At 39.0% G+C, this 20,929-nt stretch overlaps 5 protein-coding genes across 8 annotated transcripts; 3 read left to right on the top strand and 2 right to left on the bottom strand.

Annotated features, from left to right (window-relative positions):
- The first annotated feature begins 45 nt into the window (after window positions 1–45).
- LOC113464608 (uncharacterized) lies at window positions 46–629 on the top strand. Its single transcript, XM_026815327.1, has 2 exons — window positions 46–391; window positions 452–629. Exons 1-2 carry the CDS (start codon window positions 150–152, stop codon window positions 609–611), a joined length of 402 nt encoding a protein of 133 aa, XP_026671128.1. The 5' UTR covers window positions 46–149; the 3' UTR covers window positions 612–629.
- Window positions 628–2,647, top strand: LOC108627157 (uncharacterized). 3 transcript variants are annotated; one of them, XM_026815314.1, is made up of 6 exons: window positions 628–1,071; window positions 1,263–1,550; window positions 1,707–1,826; window positions 1,883–1,983; window positions 2,046–2,390; window positions 2,449–2,647. In XM_026815314.1, exons 1-6 carry the CDS (start codon window positions 1,024–1,026, stop codon window positions 2,561–2,563), a joined length of 1,017 nt encoding a protein of 338 aa, XP_026671115.1. In that variant the 5' UTR covers window positions 628–1,023; the 3' UTR covers window positions 2,564–2,647. The 3 variants fall into 3 exon arrangements, with proteins under 3 accessions (XP_026671115.1, XP_017883738.1, XP_017883739.1); XM_018028249.2 differs by having other exon boundaries at window positions 631–1,071; window positions 1,263–1,622; XM_018028250.2 differs by having other exon boundaries at window positions 633–1,071; window positions 1,429–1,622.
- On the bottom strand, window positions 2,586–5,536 carry LOC108627156 (nitric oxide-associated protein 1). The gene is made up of 5 exons (XM_018028248.2): window positions 4,044–5,536; window positions 3,666–3,962; window positions 3,238–3,559; window positions 2,911–3,125; window positions 2,586–2,838 (listed from the first exon to the last, which is right to left on the bottom strand). Exons 1-5 carry the CDS (start codon window positions 5,239–5,241, stop codon window positions 2,657–2,659), a joined length of 2,214 nt encoding a protein of 737 aa, XP_017883737.1. The 5' UTR covers window positions 5,242–5,536; the 3' UTR covers window positions 2,586–2,656.
- Window positions 5,537–5,655: 119 nt separating this feature from the next.
- LOC108627145 (leucine-rich repeat-containing protein 40) lies at window positions 5,656–8,992 on the top strand. Of its 2 annotated transcripts, XR_001916711.2 has the most exons (12): window positions 5,656–5,898; window positions 6,374–6,567; window positions 6,639–6,842; window positions 6,909–7,032; window positions 7,110–7,279; window positions 7,368–7,510; window positions 7,580–7,777; window positions 7,840–8,172; window positions 8,237–8,422; window positions 8,480–8,652; window positions 8,748–8,806; window positions 8,901–8,992. XR_001916711.2 is itself a non-coding variant. In XM_018028234.2 (10 exons), exons 1-10 carry the CDS (start codon window positions 5,751–5,753, stop codon window positions 8,592–8,594), a joined length of 1,815 nt encoding a protein of 604 aa, XP_017883723.1. In that variant the 5' UTR covers window positions 5,656–5,750; the 3' UTR covers window positions 8,595–8,712. The 2 variants fall into 2 exon arrangements, 1 of the variants encoding a protein (XP_017883723.1); XM_018028234.2 differs by lacking the exons at window positions 8,748–8,806; window positions 8,901–8,992 and having other exon boundaries at window positions 8,480–8,712.
- LOC108627146 (elongation of very long chain fatty acids protein AAEL008004) lies at window positions 8,782–16,088 on the bottom strand. The gene is made up of 4 exons (XM_018028236.2): window positions 15,875–16,088; window positions 11,161–11,412; window positions 10,798–11,041; window positions 8,782–10,207 (listed from the first exon to the last, which is right to left on the bottom strand). The coding sequence occupies exons 2-4, from the start codon at window positions 11,410–11,412 to the stop codon at window positions 9,735–9,737; spliced, it is 969 nt and encodes a 322-aa protein (XP_017883725.1). The 5' UTR covers window positions 15,875–16,088; the 3' UTR covers window positions 8,782–9,734.
- Between the last annotated feature and the right edge of the window lie 4,841 nt (window positions 16,089–20,929).

Below are 20,929 nucleotides of genomic sequence, written 5' to 3'. Positions count from 1 at the left end.
GTCAAACGCCGATGTTTGTTTTTCTTTGGGAATCGTTTCAATTAGTTTACCGCACTAGTCTCATGTACCGGGACCGACGATCCGACGTCCGACAATCCATGATAAATTTTTAGTGAAGCGACCGAATTAATGACCGGTCGAAGGGCAACATGAATCCCGTGAAGCTGCGATTCTACACCGAGAGATATGAGAAGGAGCGAAAATTCTTCAAATTGCAAGAAAAATTCGTGGCGATCGGTCGGACGAAACCTCTGACCCCCAAGTTCTACGCGAAGCACGATCAAATTCCGGCGTCCGAGGTTCGACAGGAGTATGTCGATTTAATTACGAAAAGGCTGATCTTCGGACCGAAGGATATCTACACATTCAAGCCTCCGACGGTGAACATGCAGTACGCAGAATTCACTTAATGTATACATACGCGTGCATATTGTTTGTTACGTATACGCAGATACGGATGGTTCTCGGAACCGTTGATACCTCAAACGAAGGATCCGAGATTGCGATTCCCCATCAAGGAATCTGACTTCATCGCCAATGAACTTCGAATACGCCAGGTTCAGAAAGGCATGCCGATCGAAAAGTTTATGGGAATACCGTTCAAAGTTTAATGAACGCTCTCGTATACGTACGTTACCTACTTACATCTATCTACCTACTAACTACGTACCGTACATACCTGTATGTATGTATGCATTTACGTACTTTCGTTCTCGTGATCGTTGGCAAAATTCGATATCGTCGATGTTGTGCGGCGAGCTCGTTTCCTGGCAACCACCGCTTGCAACGAATACAACGAGCAACGACGCTCGATTACCAAATAGCGATCTTATACGCGTACGTCGAGGCTGCGGATAAGTACTCGCGTTTTCGGTTGAATTTCATCTGGTCGGGGCCCTTGGGCCCCTCTCGTTCGACAACGGAGTTTGCCCTCGTTTTCGTAAACCCGATCGACGAAATGATTCTCGAAGCTCGGCGAACCGTCCGGTACCAAATGTAAAGACGTGAACGAAATGCCGGATCATGGCGGGAAAAGGGTTCTGCGTAAAAATACGACTAGAGCTGCACGCCGTACGTATATCTACTGTACTTACAATTAGTTATAAACGACGCGTTTATCACGATTTCGCAGAAATACTACGGGACGCGTCGTCGTCCGCTCGAAATTTAGCTTATTGTTTCGCGGGCACTATACTGTATGCGTGACGAGATCACCGACCATAGCGGATCCCGGATTTTTGCTATTCCGGTTTCCTTTTCAGATAACGTGTCCCGGCGTATGGTTGTGTCCTAACGGGAAAGTAGGGCTAAGAATAACCAGCCTCGGTATCACTTTAGAGTCGCACAGAGTATCACCGATTTTTCCACTATTATTTCACAACGAGTTTCACTTTAAGAAAACTTTTACACGGCTGGCTGGTTTGACAGAATTGCAACGGAGCTTGGAGCAAGAGTCTTTCTACGCAGAGTTGATACAATGGCTGGATCCGTGCAGTCGACCCATCATTCTAGCCACGTTCGAGACCGAACTGGCGGATCTCCTTTATCCGGTAACTTACTGCAAACGTTTACTCGCCGGAGTGGACGTTGACCTTCTTACGGATCCGACCAAACATTTCCCCGTTCGTATTTCATATCCTTCATCCTCCGCGTTTACTTTCGTCTAGTTACGAGCCTTCCTTCGCTAAAACGTTTCGTACTCACAGGGCATTATAGCGCCCAAAATCGAGGTTTCGACGAAAACTGTGATAGAAGAAGTGAAAACTCGTTACGATCCCAGCTTTGACGGAGCGTACGTGGTGAATCCGAAGACGATCGAATCTAAGGTAGGCGCGCCTCCGATGGATCGGATTGGATCGATCGAACGTTTATCCATTTTCAGCGTAACTGCTGCTCTCACAGGAAACGGCCGATCAAAGGTATAATTAGGCAGAAAAAGGTTTGCCACAGTCGAGCGAAAGCCAAGATCGAAACTTGTGTGCCGTAAGTAGAAACGTAAATACATCCATTGGAAGTATACGCAGACCGCGAACGCGTTTTCACAGCGCCAAGTACCGATGCGAATCCTGTCACCGCGAACCATCATCTCGAACAACCGCTATTCGGTATTGTCATCCGAGAACGCAGAGGTCTATCAGCGTCGAGTCTCGTCCTCGTCGTCGCGTTTCCTCTGTTTGCGACAACCTTCATATCTTCGAGAACTGTCCCGTCTGTTTAAAATACAAGTGCTACTTTTCTTGTGATCGCGATCGGCGTCACTCCGATAAATCTGTGCAAAATCTAAAGGATTCGCGTTATGACTTCGATCAGTGTTGTTGCTGCTGCCGCCATGCTCGCATCTGTTCTTCGCTGCAGGATGATAATTTGGATCCGTGCGAAAAGGATTGCACGTAAGTTTTACCCGTTATTCAAAATTCAGAGTTTTAACATGTCTGCGCGTTCTTACAGAACGTTGCCAGAAACAACGATCCGATGTGTTTCGAGGAACAAAACGAAATCCCGTTCCATGGAGGAACATTTCGATCGTAGAGGAACGAATCGAATCGAGATAGAAACACTTTAAACGATTTGTAACGAATGTCAAATGTTTTTTGAGAAACATTTAATTTTTTTACACGTATGTACAAAAATGAACGAATTGATTAAGCAACGGCTTTTAAACATTCACGTACACTCGCCGTCCCAAAGAGTATACTGGAGTTCCCGGAACTTTACTCCCGCAAAGTCTAACTGAATACCTGAGTAACGCCGGAGATCTTAGATGTATGCCACGACCTTGTGGCGTCCACGCACGTAGTAAAACGTTATCGTTCTCTTGAGGCGTCACCGCGATCCAACCTGATAAAATTGCATCGATACTCGTAGTATTCATCGAAACTCGTATTTGTCCACATCGTTCAATTATATTACCTGAGCTCGAGAGCACAACATCTGCGGCGGATTCTCGGTATATCCCGGTCATTTTGAACTCCTTTGATAGTAATTTCGGCCACTTCTTCAGACGTTCTGGATTGTTCGCTGGTACGACAAACGCATCGGTCTCCAACAATCGGTCGTACACTTCGTCAGCATCAACCGTGTGACAGATCGTTATAGGCAGTTCTTTGCTCGCGAATAAAGTGCATCTGCCGACAAGCGAACAAAGAATTAATATGTCTGAATTCTGGTTGTTGGAACGGTTTTAACGGATACGAAATTCTCAATCGCAACTCGTGACGATTCGTGGTCAAAAAATACCGAATAAAGTATTCTCCTTCGAGATAGTCCAGTCTTCCCAAACCAGCCAGAAACACGGTTTGTTTCAATTTCAAAGTGAACGACCTCGGCGTTATGATTTGTTGTGGCAATGTGGACAACAGTTCGTCGGTTGTTAGTAAGTCGAGTACTTGATCTTTTTGAATAGTACCCGGAGTGTCATAACACCATCGACTATTTTCGTATTCTGGCTTGGATTCGTCGAAAACTGGCTTCGTCGGTAGATACGCGTGAGATTTTTCAGAGAAAGGATCCATCTGCGCTTCCTCGACCGTACGCCCGGTAAATGTTCTTCCGACTTCATCTATGGCAATAGGAAGGAATCAACGGTCACTTGGACGAATGCTCGTGTTGACGACGTAGTGTCGCAAATTATGTAGACTGTAGGAGAGATGGAGACTGAAAATTACCTTGCAACGTAGTGAATTCAATGTTTCCTGTCGCTTTAAACTGGTAATCTCTGTACCTCGATAATTCCATTCTATAAACCTGCTCCATTTTCAATCTTTCCGTTCTTAAGTAAGCTTTTCTACCGGATGGATTCAAAATTGGAAACTTCAATAAATTTAACGTCGTACCCGGCCAAGCGGATACCGTGGCGCGTTGTATGAGATCGAGGGCTTGGATTTTGCAATAATCCGAATTTAATAAAATATTGAACATAGAGGACTTTCCAACATTTGTACAGCCAATCAAATAGACGTCTCCTAAAATATGGATGATAGTGAAGAGAAAGAAAAAAAAATGAGAAGGATACACGGTTTTTTATATATGTACAGAATGTATACCCCTGTGTCGCCATTTATACTGCAGCTTATTTATAAGCTGCTCTATACCGTATCCGGTCTTTGCAGATGTTAACTGGACATGAGTGAAATTTTCTCTCTTCACACCGGTTACATCGACTACAGTATCCAACAATGATTGTTTAATGTGATCTATGAATTTGGGACAGTCTCTCGGTAACAAATCGACTTTGTTCCCGACTAGAAAAATAGGAGTGAACGGATGTAAGACGCTCTTTAAATCTGGCCAAATGCTGCAAGGAAAATCGGTCAGATCGATTATTAGGATGACTGCGCATTTCTTAGTTTTGATCGCCCTCAGCAATTTCGGATAATCTTCGATCGAGACCTTCACTTCCAACGAGGCATTGTAAAACTTTAAAAAGTGACACCTTTGGCATACCATCGTTTTTAAATCATCTTTCTTTTTGTTCGTAAATAATTCCGATGGTAAGTATCCAGGGATCGCAGGATCTCTACAATGTAACAGAGCTCCGCAACCACCGCACGGAACAGAGCTGACGTTTGAATTAGGATCTGGTGTACCGTAATACTTGTTCCAGTTCTCATCGATTAAGGCATCATCAAATTCCTCGTAATCGGACATCCAGGTGGTGGGTATTTTCCAGAGCTCGCCTTTCGGTACATTACTCTGTATATCACTGCTCTTTAGAAATTCTTCGAACGTCCATTTACCCTTGTCCACCGAATCTTTCTTTGCTTCCAAATATTGCTCGTACAGCTCTATATATCTGTTGTTTAACGAATTCGTGGGGGTATCCTCGTTACTGTTCGTCTCGGTGATTTGATAAGAAGTCACTGCCGCATACGGCATGTATAAAGGTTTTTCTTCGTCCGAGTCACTATCATGCTCAATGTCTGACTTATCGTTTTCATTGGGATCGTTCAACATAACGCTAACTGCTGGTTCGTAGGCCAATTTTTCATACTTGGCTTTTTCGGCGAGTTCAAATTCTTTCTTATATTTTCTTCTGCGTTTTAGATATCCCATTTTTATGTTTTCATAATCCAAGTAATCGCAATACAACAGTTTATCTCGGAGAGCCAGAACTCTCGGGTCTGGTTTAAATTCATCGCTTTTAGAAAAGGTGTTGCGTCTAAATTGAGAAAACGTTGAATCACAACGTGAATTGCGAGCACGTAATTGAGACAGCCAGAAACGAATGCTCGTGAGTCGCATGTTGAACCATGCTACATGCTACTGCTACCGGTATCGCTTATTGAAACGAATGTTTGTTAGGATTTACCAATGCGTAAACGATCGCTGCGATCTTACTGTCGAAAACGTATAGAAACTATTAGATGACATTACTCTTACATACAAAACGACGAATACATCGACGAGTTAGAATTACAAATAACCTTTCAAACGTTTCAAATGAACGCACATTATTAGCTGATTAGCATACTGCACCGAGGAGATACTACCAGAAAGAGTGGCACATGGTACTCATTCTCAGGGTAGATCCTTTTCCAGACTGGCCACTAGCCTGTTGGTGCAGCACTTGTACGAGAATTATGAAATCAGCCTTGAGAAAGAGTTTCGTTTCCTATCCATACTTCGTTATTCACTGTCGTTACTCGTTATGTGTAGAAAGAGAGGAAAGGGGAGAGCCTTTATTATTGAGTCATCCGGTATCGAGGATAACAATCAGTAAACAATTTTAAAATGTGCGCAATAAACGCAACATGAGTGGCGCTAAAAAGAGAATCAATCACTTGGCAGTATTCAAAAGAAGAACAAAAAATGACGATAACGCCGAGTTATCCGAAGATATCATTTTATCGGCGAGAAAAACTGGAAATTTGGACCTCTCGTCGAGAGGATTGTTCACGGGTATTCGCATTACGTAAAAAATGAGATTAAATGTCAGTTAGACATCATCGCTCGGATGCTTGAGATAATTTGCATGTCTGTTCCAGACGAATTTTCTACTGTGTTTCATTTTCTTTTCATCGTCATCGTTAGCTGCGAATCGTTTATTGTATTTTATAATCGTTTACTGTACTTATTTTATAATCGTTCCATTTATTTTTGCACCCATGTACAGCACGTCATCCGAATCGTTGAATAAAGAGCATACATGCGTCCCATTTAGTTCTATTCGTTATTTTTTTTTTTGGTATTTTAATTCATAGCTTTGCATGTTAGATTGTGAGTAATAGAACAAGCAATATTTGTGGTGTCATACGAGATTACATATGTGCATCGTGGTAAGTCACAGAGCAAATCCATGACATGTTCCATGCAGAATCGTAGCTAGTCATAACTGTACTTCGTTACAAGCTACGATTAACGAAACCTGTTATAGTACCGAACGGAGTATGGAATATAAATGATTTAACCGAAGACGAACTAAAAGATTTACATTTCGAACTGGATTACGTACACGAGAATGAACGGTGGTGGGAACAAGAGCCTCTTAAAGTTCTAAATTTAAGTTGTAACAGTTTAACGACAATCGATTCGAAAATAGAGTCTTTAACAGAGTTAACTAAATTATATGTAAGTAGAATTTGTGCGTAGACCCGCGACTCCGGGCAATGGGATGTGTAACAAAATTGTATAATTTCTAGTTACACAATAACTTGTTACAAGAGTTGCCTACTGAAATAGGAAATTTAAAAAAGTTGAAACTGTTGAGTCTATCGCACAATAAATTAGAGAAGTTACCCTATGAATTTTATAAGCTGAGTGAATTGAACGAGCTAAACTTGAAAAATAATTGTATAAAAGAACTCGATCCTGCAGTCGGTGATTTTGTAATGTTAACTGACTTAGTAAGTTGCGATAACGAGTTAGATATTCAGTAGTACATATTTAATTCATCGAAATATTCTATCTAGAATTTATCGCATAACAACTTGGTTGAATTACCAATCGGGATGGGGTATTTGGTACGATTGAAATCTTTGGATTTGAGTCACAATATGTTGAAAGAACTGCCACCTGATTTGACTAACATGAGAGGTATAATTTTCAAATGATTCCTTTGGAAATACGGAAAAGTTTCATAATGTTTCTTCCTGCAATATTTTTTATAACAGCATTGCAAAAATTAGATGCAAGTAATAATCAGTTGGAAGAATTACCACCTATGGGTGACTTGAGAAAGGTAGAAACAGTGATGTTGCAATCGAATCAGTTAACAACGTTCCCTGATATGTCTGGTTGTACATTGTTAAGAGTACTATATTTGGCTGATAATAAAATTCCTGTGCGTACTATTATGTAGAGGAGAAACTTGCTTAACATATAATAATCGAAGATATTTTGTTATACTAAAAATAATTCACACCTTATAGGAACTCGATATGTCTTGTTTAGAAGGTGTGGGTCAATTAAAATCTTTGACATTAGGTGGCAATCGAATTGAGACAATACCAGAGGAAATAATAAAACTGGTGTCTCTAGAAATATTCGATTTATCACACAACAAAATAAATCTGTACGTATACTACGTACACGATTATCATTCTATTTTGAAAGAATCGTTTCTGAGATATTCAATTTATAGAATACCAAGTGAAATTGGTGTATTACCTAATCTGAAACAATTTGTGATTGACGGGAATAACGTGAAAAATGTTAGAGCCGATATTATACGATGCGGAACGTCACGAATTTTGAAACATGTACGTCAGGACGTTAAAAGTACAAATTTAAATGCAGAACATGTGGTATCGGACACTAGTACAAATAATTATCCAGACAAGTACGTGTGATCAAAATGTAATTGAAATTCACGTATAATAATTAATTAATTAAATTGATCAGATATACGATGCAAAGTACAAAGTTGTTAAGTTTGGCTGGGAAGAATCTCACTGAATTGCCGGAGGAAGTGTTGGAGAACGCGTGTAAAGCTGACGTCAGTACCGTGGATTTAAGCAGAAACAAACTGTCTAATTTACCCGATCGATTGTCTATAATCGCGAGAGTCGCTGATTTGAAATTAATGTCTAATCAATTAACATGTATACCTGACTGGATCGGTGAAAATTATAAATATCTGCAAGCTTTAGATTTAAGCAGGAATCTTTTGGACTCGCTACCTCCCACCCTCGGCTCGCTTCAATTTCTGAAAGAGCTTGACATCTCGTTCAACAGGTATCATTCGCATTCGCATGTCATATAATTTAGCGTTAGACGATGATATTATTTTATTGTTTAGGTATAAAGAAATACCAGAATCCGTTTACGATGTTACCTCTTTAGAGGTATTAAGGGCAAACGATAATATGATTAACGATATCGATGTATCGTCTTTACAAAAATTGCAAAGACTCGCGATACTGAATCTCGCTAATAACAACATTGGACTAGTTCCACCGGAGCTTGGGAACTTAAAGCATCTAAGGTATACCGAATAACTCCACGTCCACTGAACGTCAATTTTGATGCAAGTCTTATTTAGGGATCTAGCTTTATCTGGAAATTGCTTCAAGCAACCAAGGCAAGCTATCTTAGCAAAATCGACAGAGGAAATACTTGCGTATCTTAGAAATAGAATACCTCGATCAAATGAATGAAACCGTGTACCTAAATGGGAGATGCAGGGAACGAAGATATGTGTCAAATGAATTATATGTATGCCAATCGTGATGTTATTATAAAGAGCACATTCCTAAATAAATTATTTACAATGAATTAAATCATTTTATTAAATATACATTTTACTTAAGGACGTGGGATTTTAGGACGAACGAATACGCGAGGTTCAGTAAAAATCTTACGTTTAATGGTAAAATAAATACACTTTTGTTTACAACAAACTGTCTGCATTGTACAAAGTCATTTGTTATTCTATGTGCTGTATGTACGCTGCATTGGATCAGAACTGCATTTCTCGAATCGGGGCAACACGTTCCTTGAAGAATTTTTCTAAACGCCTATTACAAAATAGTTGCAAATGAGCCTGCGTACCAACCGATAACTATCACAGAATTACTGCCAGAGGGTAATATGTATATTGCACCATATAAATTATGTATGGTAACTAAGAACAACCGCATTTTTTTGCAGTTTCTTCTACGCGCTCATTGCGAAACGGTACTAGCAAAATTTACACATACACGTAATGCCCTATCTTTCTTCGAACGATAATAATTCCAAACGCGTGAAGAATCGATCCACTTCCGTCGGTTACCCGCGATCATTTAAATCTAACATACAACGTAATTACTTTAGTAGCTCTCCCGACCGGGCAAGTCACCGCGAATCATATAAGAAGAACTGGTTAGGAGATATCTACCTAATCTCCTTGACGAGGTTTCAAGCCGGGAACACGTTATGTTTAGTGGTTTGAGCAATGAGGACGTTGCGGCCGCAACGAAAAGAAACACCCCGGCTACATCCCTAATTCTAATAAAGTCTCAACGAATCTGAGAGAAAATTTGGCAACCCTCGCGACCCCAACTCGCCGCTTATATTCTATACTTCACTCACCTGTGCATACACTTACTTAACGAGCATACATCTACACACTCGGCGCCTAAGCATACGCGGAAAGTCTGGAAGATATGAAACGTAGAATCCTCTGCGCAGGACAATGAAATGAATCAAGTTGATTAGATGAAATCGTAGCTACCGCGTGAACGTTACACGCAGAAGCATATATCGTCACGAATATATTACAAGTATCTTGACGTAGACTAAGACTCGGAGCCGACCTAATTCTGGAAGCCTCGGTTGTCAATGAACACGCGATTTCTGAGACCACTGTCCGATATGTAACCGGTGGCCATTTTGTACTGGTTCGCGTAGATCACTCCGTTCTCTTTGACATCGTTTTGCTTCTTGGATTCGTCCAATTGCAGTTTCTTCTCTTCCTTCTTCTTCAACATCATCGACGATTTTTTCTTTCTGTATGCCTCGTTGTAGAAGTTGCGGAACAGGAAATAGAACATGACCGCGTGCATGCCTATCCACCAGACGAACGCCTTCGGGTAATTGCAGTCGATGAAGAGAAGCTGGAACGCGTGGATCATCACCAGGATGAACTGGACCATCTGCAGAGTGGTCAGGTACTTCTTCCACCAGAGGTACGGTTGCACTTTGGGTCCCAGGGCGGACAGAAGGTAGTACGAATACATGATGATGTGCACGAACGTGTTCAACAGTCCGAAGAACGTGCTGTGGCCGCCTGCAGAAACGAAAGTCGATCGCGTTACGATTTTACCTTCGTAATAACGTTTTACGTCATCGAAATAGAAGAAAACTGATCGAAGGGCTCGAGAAGTAAAGTTAAGCAGAAGAAAACAAACGTCTTCTATCTGCGCTAGACCAGAATCTTTTCAAACAAGATATTATGCAATGCGTGAACGTCTTCCGCGATTATGCAATGGAGAAGATTTGTATCCAATTATTGAATCATAAAGCTGGAATGCACAATCGTTCGCATAAGTCGAGGAAGTATGACAAAGAGAAAGACTTTTCTCATATTCATAGAACGAAGGTCACTTTTTGAAATCTGAAATTTAGATGAGTGGCCTTTTGATTTCCAGGCCATCCCAATTTTAAAATTTCGTTCAGGTAGACGCGAAGCATTACGTATTCAACTCTTGCTGTATTTTAACAGACCGACAGTTTTATAAAAATGTAAAGAATGCTTGCCACGTATAAAAAATATGCAAAATATTAAAAGGATGTATATTGCGTAGTTTAAATGATGATAGCAGTGAATGATTATGCATAAAAATCAGTAGTTATGTTTCGAGACAAAAGAATATTTACCAGGAGTGAATTTGACACCGAACCAAACGGACATCGGCATGCACCCGTGGTGTATTACGTGCAACGTCGAGATGTGATCATTCTTCTTCCTTAGTACGAAGAAGATTGTATCCAGGAACTCGGTGAATTTCGAGAAGTAGTACCACCAGCAGCCGTGTGTCATTCGAACTGCCAGAGGATCATTCGAATAGTCCACCGGTTGGCATTGGAAAGAATAATGACCTCCCCAACCGGACATCACCGACTATCAATTACAGAGAACGAATAAATCAAATAACTTCGAATTCCAATTGTTTCTTCCAGTGAAATCTCTGATGCCTCCGCGTAGGATGTCACAGATAGTATTTAATCAAATTCGCGTACCTCGTAGAACAGCCACGTGGAGAATATCACTTGAAAGAGATTATAATATATCAAGACCCTCCTGAGATCGAACGGTTTGCGATTCTCCATGAGTTTCGGGCCGAGGACTTTGACGAAGTAGACGTAGGACAAGCATATAGCCAGGGTCGGAAACGGGCTGCTCATTAGCAGCCAGTCGTTCACCCTCGGATCGCTCTTATTGTCCATTAGGTCCCGGTAACCATCGTATATTGTTCGCACGATCTGCGTCATCTGAAAACCCATTCAAATTTACATAATTAATACGAGGATCAACGTGTTATTAATAATTACAGAGATTTAACTTTCGAAGTACAGAAATTAAATATTTCTCAACTGATACCGTTGTTTAAGGCAAACGTCATATGCTACAGAAAATGAAAAGTAATCATTTTGATTGTCAGTTCTAATGTTAACTGGAACAATGTTTACGCGATCAAAGCGGTGAAACTTAGATTTGTCGAGGCCGGTTCGTGGATGGAAACTTGTCACGTGCGTACTACGGTTTGGGAATCTGTGAACCAGCGTTCACAGTTGATCCGGAAGGTTGCAATCTATCTGTTCTTTCACAAGGATTTTCTCGAACAATCTGAATGATAGCAACGTATCGCGTCGGAAATTTCCCGGTAAACCGAAATTACATGTGTGTCACCGTTAACCGAATACTCATTAGGAAAGTATACGTGTATTACGCGTGAACCTCTTGCCTGTGACACGCGTTGCACGTGATGCACTTTGAAATACGGCTGAATCATCGCTCTGTTACACGTGCCGTAATCTGCTCTAATAAATTGGTATTACTTGTCAATTAGAGTAGTAGAAGAGACTGCTTTGGTGTCGGTGCGAAATTACAGAAGGTGAAAAATATTTCAACTACGATCTTATAAAACTTCATTTGATATTTGCACCGAAGTTGACATTTGAAGTCAAGATTGCTAAGATGAATGACTGAAGATATATGTATTAGGATTTATGTAGATCCTTAATTTCTTCGAATTCTAAGTAAGGAGAACTAGTCTGTAGGTAATTGAATAAATTACTTCCACGTGAAATCTCTTACGTTATCGTTGCGGTGTGTCAGCGAAAGCACGCTTACACAATCGATCAAGTGCAACTTTCGTTAAACAATACGATTTAATCGAACGTCGTGAACTGATAAGTAAACGGTTCGTCACAAAAAGATCAATATTACGTAACACATTTCGTGTCGATTAAGATCATCCTTCATGTAGTCGTTTGACCGATAGTCACGTAAATTTATTTCTTCGCATTGTTAATTAAGAGTCCGTCACGTTTTTGATACAACATTATTTCCTCTGCTGTAAACAATTCTCCATTCAGTATAATATTTATTCATTATTGAATGTCATGATCGGATTGCAAATTTCTATGGAAGATAAAATGTTTACGATGGTTACTTAAGGAAATTTGATGTATATCGTGGAAGCATTCATTCTTCATATTTGCAGCGCGTGGAATATATTCATATTTTTGCACATTCAATTCTTTTATGAATGCATTAAATCCAGTTATAATTTAATTCGATAAAATTATTTGCATTTCTATGCCTTCACTTTTCCTTTCGATTTCACCGAACAAAATCATTTCGAGTTTCCCCAAGTAAGCCAAGCAAACTTCGGATTTTGTCTGACTCAACTCATACAAGATCGCGTGGGAACTGGTCGATCAACTTTTCGCCTGTTTAAATACCAGACTCCTCAGTGGCAAACATGGATAAACGTTCTTATTTCGCATTTTCCCGTCGATTCGAGAAATTTCGGGACTTCTCCGCGAATTACCTAAAAAAATTGTTTTACGATTCGTTTCTGAGGAGCAGTGATCTAATCGAATATTGCGGAACCCGTTTCCGTACCAAGAAAAAAGAATACCGGTTAATTTTATGACAGTCACTATATCTCGCAATCCTGTTTTACTCCTCCGCAAAATTCGATGACGTCTATCCAAACTTTTTTTCCGGCACCGTCGATTTTCCTGTTTGCTAAATGAATTCGAGGCGCTTCAACGTTTCTTCATTAATATTATCTAATACGTTAGTTAATTTCTAGTTCGTTTAGACTGGATTCGAAACTTCCAGATTCTCTAATAATTTGTTCAATTCAAGTCGCAATATTATCTTCCGTTTCGCTACGAGTCTTGCATTTTGCGGTTTGAGTTATTAAGTACTCGAGGATGCAAGCGTTTTGTCAACATCTCGGAATGCTGTTAGGAGAACCGGTAGGAGGAACTTTTGCACCGATTCATCCGGTTCGAATAAAAGAATTACCGATGTGTCCCGCGTTCTCCGATGTTACGCAAAGTATCCCATAAATTCACGGTGGACTAAGTCGTTTGACGTAATGTTGCAACTGCTACTATTATTATTTGCACAACCGTTCGATGCTCAGAAAACTTAACACGTATCTTTCATTGTACCTGTTGTACAAACTGGACGCTTTATTCGTACGACATATTGTCGTAAATTCAAGCAATGTAGAAAATGCTTATAAAACGCGAGGATACTGAACGTCAAAAGCTGAAATGCAAATTATGATATAACTAAGGAATAATAAAAATTCATTCTTCACAGAACACTATAAATATTTTGCTTTGCATAAGAGATGAAGAGGTAAATTTAATTTAAATCTGATTGATCATTGTAAAGCTTGAGAAAATAAACTGAAGAAGTGAGTCGTAAATCATGGTGGTAATTTAAAGTGGCATCGATGAGCTCAAAGTTTGACGAGAAAATTCCTCAGCGACGAAATGTGCACAGAACCTTGCGATGGATTATTGTCATCAAGTGATTTGTCTTGTCATGTCTGTTTGCTTTTCTACTCGGGAATCTGTTTCTTCGAATTATATTGAGAATTACACAGGGTCAGTAATTTGTCATTTACTGAGTGAAAGTCGAGTGTCTGTAAATATTAATTAACATTTTTCCTACTGCATTCAATTTTCCGCATACCGTTTTGTAGTGACCTTGTTGAAGTTCGATAACATCGATGCTCGGTAATAACTTGAGAAAATAAATGTTTTAATATTTCAATTAGGTTTTGTTCGACTTGAATAAGAGGCAGAATAAAATAAATAGAAGTAGAAATTTGCAGTATTCCTTCATGGATAAAACAAGGGTGTGTACAGATGGTTTTCGTAGGAACAATATATGCATACCAACTCGTTGAAAAAGGATGATAATAGAACTATTCGAATTCAATTGGTGCAACAAGAGGAATTGAGGAGACTGTTCGAAAACTTAATTTCAACGCACGTACCGATTAATGTTCGTATATTTACCGCGTTCAAGTCGTCCGACGAGAACGAGAAGCAATACTCGATAAATAACAAACACTTGTGTTCGATAATGCATAGGAAAAAATATCGTTACAAGGTTTTGCCTTGAGACCCGCTCTCGGAACCTTTCCTTTGTTCTCATTTTTATCATCCTGTTCCTGAGAAACGCGTCTCTCTGAATTCAAATCAGGATCCCAGGAACTTGAGAAAATTATGAATGTTTCACGTGATGCAACTGAAATATTGTACCGACATTCCTTCCCTGAAGAAGTGCATTCAATCTAACAGTCGACTGTGTATCTTTGTTAAAAGTTCTTAAGTAAACTATTGTCTTCTCATGTTAATGGAAAATTCATTTTATCAATTGATAGACTAAGTGTAGGAGGAACAAGTTGCATCACGGTAAGAAATACAAGTCGAAACTCGAGGTGTTAAATACAGATAATCGTTAAACTTGAATTTGGCTAACTTATTTTCGAGACAAGTTGTGAAAAAGTGATTTTTACACTTTGCGTTGCAATTGAATAGATAGTTAATACAACGAGCAAGAACTGCATTAAATTCGTGAATGAATTTATTTCTAATCTTTGATTACACAGATTAGTTGACTCCCGTTCGGAAATTTTAGTGCAAAATAAAACTGGAGGTTGAATCAAGAGTTAGCCGATTTAATTATCACTTGATTATGGATTTGATGTATTTATCGAAGAGTTAAAAGTGCAAATGATGTGAAAAAAATTATTCAAATTCTACTTTCTGATGTTTCGTTTTGTACATAAATTGGCAGTCCAATGTGCATGATCGCGAATTGCGAAAGTGTATCACAGCAGATTCTAATCTAAGAATTATCACTGGTGAAACAAGGGACGGTAGTGCACTAATTACAGTAATCTGGAAATTGCACGACAGCCTAGATTATGAAAATAATGCTGGCGCTTAGAAGTAATTAGAGTTTTGCGCAATACGCATCGCGAATATCATAATTTTTCTATCGTTACTTTTCCTCGCCAAATAATTCCAAACTCGTTTCCTATATTTTACGTGATACGTGAAAGAGAAATTGTTCATGGTTTACTAAACTGAGGAAAATTTTTTATAAACTTTGCAAAGTCGAGGAATTCATTTTATATAACTGTGAATTTTTCTATGATCACACACGAGTTCTGCGTTGTGATAAAGAATGAAAAATGCGATTATCTTTAATCGTGTACGTTTGCGTTATCAGTAGTAGTATGTGCAGATGTGAGATACAGGTAGATTGTTTATATAAAATCAAAGTAATACAGAAAGCCACGTATGGAAAATTGTTCTATGTTTCCTTACAGACAAGTCTATAAAATCTACTTTATCTTTTGGCAAAGTTCTTTCGACTTTTAATTAAAATGAAATCATGTCAAGTACGTACCGTGGTTCGCGAACTAACGGTGAAAAGTCAGAAATCACTGAAAAATCGCTTAAGCAACCGGTTGGTCGATCAGTTGACGAGGGTTCAAGGAACTGAGGGGTATAATCGTGCACAATTTTTGCTTCTACTCCTGTCTGCCTCAGAGAGCACCTTCGTGCTTGGCCACCTTGGAGGAAACTGAGGGTCCCGGCATGAAAACCGTGTTTTATATCGGCATAAGGCTCGTGACACTTGTGCGTGCACGTTGCCCACCGCTGCTGGTTCACACAACACCGATCCCACCAATCTCCAATTCGATAGAAGTCGATGTTTCTCTTCTCTGCTTGCCGATGGTTCTCGACTGTCCAAGGGTCGATTTAGTCAGGCTGCTTATCCCTATGGATCCTCGGTTGCATTGATGCAGTTCGCAAAACCGCTACAGTAACCCCTTTACCAAACATACATAGATCCAAGTGACAAGCCAACGAGGACGTTTAGCTGGAAACGTTGAAGAAAAGTTTCTGAGTGTGCGATTTAATTAGAACGTTCATTGAGTTCAACAGCGATGTTTAGTTGGAGATTTTCGTCGTGCTTCTGAAGGGTTGATATCTGTAGTGCGGGGCGTATATTCTTCAGTTTGCCATCCAAGTTATTCTTGCCTAGATGATGAATATTGAACGTTTAGTGTACAACAGTTACGAGGTTACCATCGATTTGCCTGCATTCTTTGTTTTTCGTTTGAACCGTGCATCCCGACGTTTGAATAAAATTACCGATTGCACAATTCCAAGGTGCTGGGAAAAAACGAGTTAAAACTGCGACTCTTTATTTTGGTAGACGAATGATATGTACAGTCGTTTTTTTCAAACGAATGTATTTTTAAAATTGCGTAAGCAAACAAATGCATGAGTGCACGGTGCTTCCATATTTAAGAAAATCACGGGACATTGTTTACTGTATTAATTAATGTGTAATAAAAATCTTTTCTTTCTTTTCTTTTTTTAAACACGTTAAACGAAATTTCGGGGTATGTTGCTCATGATGTAGCACTTCTTGATGGGTACATTCCTCTGATCATGTCAATAGTAAATTATGCATACTTTACATACATACACATACTACTCGACGAATCGAGTAATAGTGGCATCGAGATAATGTGTCTTAATCATCAGTTACTACTAGCTATTTCGTTTTCATTTACGATGTGAATGATAGGAAAGAAGTCAAAAGCCGAATAGTCGAATTTCTGATATATTAAAAAATCGCCAAGGTAAAATAACGGAACGTCGATACTGTTTTTCGGAGAGCAATGGCTTACGTCACCATGTCAATGTGTGGAATTCGAATAACGTCTTGAAGACTCTACGGGTCATTCGAGTATCTCTGGAGGTATTCATAAGAATATTGGCCAAACGTTCGTTCAAATGTTTCTCAAAAATAATTTATTTATTTAAACCGTACAAAAATAATTTATTTATTTCTCCGTACTGGATAGGCTCGGAAAGCTCCTGGATGAAATCCGTTTAGCCTTTTCAGCTAAAAGACTACTATGTATACAACTAGAATTATAAAAAGATTGTTTTTAAAAATAAAATCGATATCGATATTTCCGTCTGCATAAATCGATACTTCCGTTTGCATCGATGTCTTTTCTTTGTCTCGCCAGAATGTTCGAGGCATGTTATTGACGTAACGACGTAATTAGATTCAGTAAATCGTAAAGATCATTATGAATGAATGAAACATTTATTTACCGGTCTTCAGTAATTATGCAGTGATTCCTTTAATTTCCGATTGCAACGCGCACTTTCTTTAAGATGATTTGCAAAACGATATTTCATAATTAAGCGTGAGTGCGTGCGACGCAAAAAATAATTGTAAATAAGCATTGTAGTACTATAGTAAACAAATCGTAGAATATTTGCATAGGAAAAGAATTGCAAATGAATCTAATCTGGTCTGCGGTTCAAAATAAATCATCGACGTCTATAGAAGATTTTATGTGTTTTTCGGGAGTCGAGATTAGTTTATCAAAAGTTGTATCAATCTCTCTGTTTAATATGAATGAACAAAAAGTGCGTCAGATGTTCGCCCAGGACCTTAATGCTAACTTAATGCCAGGATAAATCTAGACTGAAACGGTCCATCCGAAGCTATTAGTATTAAAAATCTTCCATTCGTTTACTAGAATTTTAATTAACGGATTAATGATCAAATGCTATTACGACAAATCAATTATCTTGTTAATGTTTCTATATAGTAAAAAGACTAATGAAACTAGTCCAATTTTCTTATAAGACGTAGTCTAGCTTTATGATTCCTGGAATCGTTGAAGATTAATTGTTTTTTATCGGCTAGCGAAACAATCACGAAATTTCGATGCTCTTTGGGTGAATGGAAAATTTTGTCGAGGAACAGGTCTCTAGGGATTTATACGAAGACGCGTCATCGAACAATTTAAACGATTTGGTCTAAACCAGAAGACGGAAGTAACCAAGGTCTCTATAATAACGTAGGCGTTCTTTCTCTTAGTCTTTTTCTTGCGTCCCTTGTGAAACCCTCCTGTGGACCTTGACAGTTTTATGCGTTCAATGACCTCCACGATGTATTGGACGCTGAAACAAAGACTTACATGTACGTTACACATTTTACAAATATTGCAGTTCCTCTCGTTCTTCGATTCTCACAGTTCTGTAATACTTGACGCCACTTTGCGAAAGAGAATACGGCCAGTCTGATTAAGATTACTTCATTTCAACTTGGTACACACGGTGATTCAACAACAATTATCATTCGCATAACATAATTTATTGGTTTCTTCATTAAAAACTTCTTACGAGAACGAGTTGTTCAACAGGTTCAATCACGTATCTTGTTTTATCTCTTCAATTCTTTATTGATATAATAGTACACGAGAATGATTTTGCAATTTGATAATTTCGAATGATTTATTGTATTTTGAAAAACAATAAGGGTTCTCATTTATTATTATGGTTGTTAAATATGAGATATGAAAGATAAGGGGTTGAAAATTTTCTTTGCGCATAAGGATGAATCAAGGCTCGCGTACTTTCGCTTGTAGAAAAAGGACTCGCTCGGTCAGACAGCGTCAGTAAAAATGATCTGCAAGGTGGACCACTTTTAACCTTGAAAACCTTCCGCGGTCGTGATCGTACGATGGCCTCTGGTGCGTGCGTCTTAGGAAATCGTCCTACACTCAATCGCTCGGGGCTCGGAGTCTCTTGATCGCCGTAACATTCCTTCATCTATTTTCACTTTTGTTTTGCAACTGGCAAAACGGCCGAAACGATTGCACTCGATTGCGACTATTCGTTTCTGTTTCGAAGCGCACGTTTGATTCGTTCCATAAGAATCTCAGCTAATTTATCTATTCGTTTAAATAAAAACGTATTATAAGTGAACTGATCTGATCCATTTCATGATCTACAGTAGAATCCGGTTCATTGCAGTGTTACGTATTTGTAAAAAAATGTGTAGGAGATTAAAAATGAAATAATGCGAAACGTCGCGTCACATCTTGCAAAGAATTTCTTGTGTCGCGATAAAGGTAGAGCAATTACGAGATAGAATATCGGAGAATGTGCAGCAGCGAATTTATTCGTTTCACGGCTGAGCAAAATTAGTATTCGAGGCTTGTGCGAGCCATCCGTACCCACGGTGCTCGCGATCATCATTAACTTCTTTATACAATTTACCATATGCAATGTAATCATCGAAGTTGGGTGGTCTACTACGAAAAAATAGTACGATTGAAAAATATTTTTCCCAGTAACAATGGTTTTCTATGTTTGGAAGCTAACCCAAGGCTTGATTCGCAGTGTTTTTTTCATTCAATTTGCATTATATTTTTTAATAAGTAAACACAGTTCAAGAATTTACTTTGTAAGTTTTTCGTTAATATTCGACTACGTCTTACAAAGTTATGATGTTCCAAGGCGTGAGTAAGCATCCTATAAAATTAAAAGTCTATCTTCAGCTTTTCCTATTGCTTGGATTTTTCGTACCAAGCCTTCTATAGATTCGAAATATGTTTCTAATACAGGGTGCCCCAGAAAAAGTGTTAGAGCCGAAAAGAGATGATTCTAAGTGTTTCTGAACAACAGTTCTCTTCGCCAAAATGTAAAGTGAGGCATGGTTCTTCAATTATTAATGAACAACACTGATCAATAAGAGCACGTGTATAGTTCGCGCTAAACCACGGCTAAGCGTCACGATTCGAGTCAACCTATCCGTAGTTGGGCGCGAACTCTACACGTACTCTCATTGGTCAGTGTTTTTTGTTAATAATTTAAAAACCATGGCTCACTTTGCATTTTACTAAAGGAAATTGTTGTTCAGAATCACCCCTTTTCGGCTCTAACACTTTTTCTGGGACATCCTGTACATCCTCATATACATTGATTATTATTAATAGTTTACATTTCCGCCGGATTAGAAAACAATTAGCAATTACGGGAGATTATAATAAAATTCCGTTTGTGAAACTTGCAAAAGCAATGCAACGGACAGAAATATTCTCAGTTCATTGCATCAGTTCTTTCTTCATTTTGTAACCACTGTGTGCAATCATCTTTTACGAGCTTGAGAAAAACTAAAACAGCCAGACGTTAAGTACCGTCGCACGACATAGCGATCACGAGATCATAGATCATTTGCTCTAACAATTCTCTAATAGTGTCGATGATTTTTCACATCGCCTTTACTAATTTGGCCGATTGCTTATTAGGATTAGTTGCACATTTCTACAACTTCGCGGTACGCGTTTCTTCACTGACAATGATAAAAATGTCTACAACTACGTAAGAGGAAGTTCTTGGAACGGCAGTTAACTTGCACTACCGGTGGTACTGTTTTCTTTAACCACAAAACTTGGAGACGAACTTTATTCACTGAATCAATTTATTCTCGCGATTGCGATATTTGCCGGGTAAGAAACATCGGCTATCCTGGGTTTGCCGAGCTTTCAATCAGACGTGGAAATTGTTTGTAAAAACTTATAAATAACATTTAAACTCCAAGGTAAACTTCGCATGAGAACTAATTTTTAAAAATAAT

The sequence above is a fragment of the Ceratina calcarata genome, unplaced genomic scaffold, assembly GCF_001652005.2.
Source record: "Ceratina calcarata isolate Rehan_Ccalc_2016 unplaced genomic scaffold, ASM165200v1 scaffold44, whole genome shotgun sequence".
NCBI lineage: Eukaryota > Metazoa > Arthropoda > Insecta > Hymenoptera > Apidae > Ceratina > Ceratina calcarata.
This window is presented reverse-complemented; position numbering and strand designations above follow the sequence as displayed.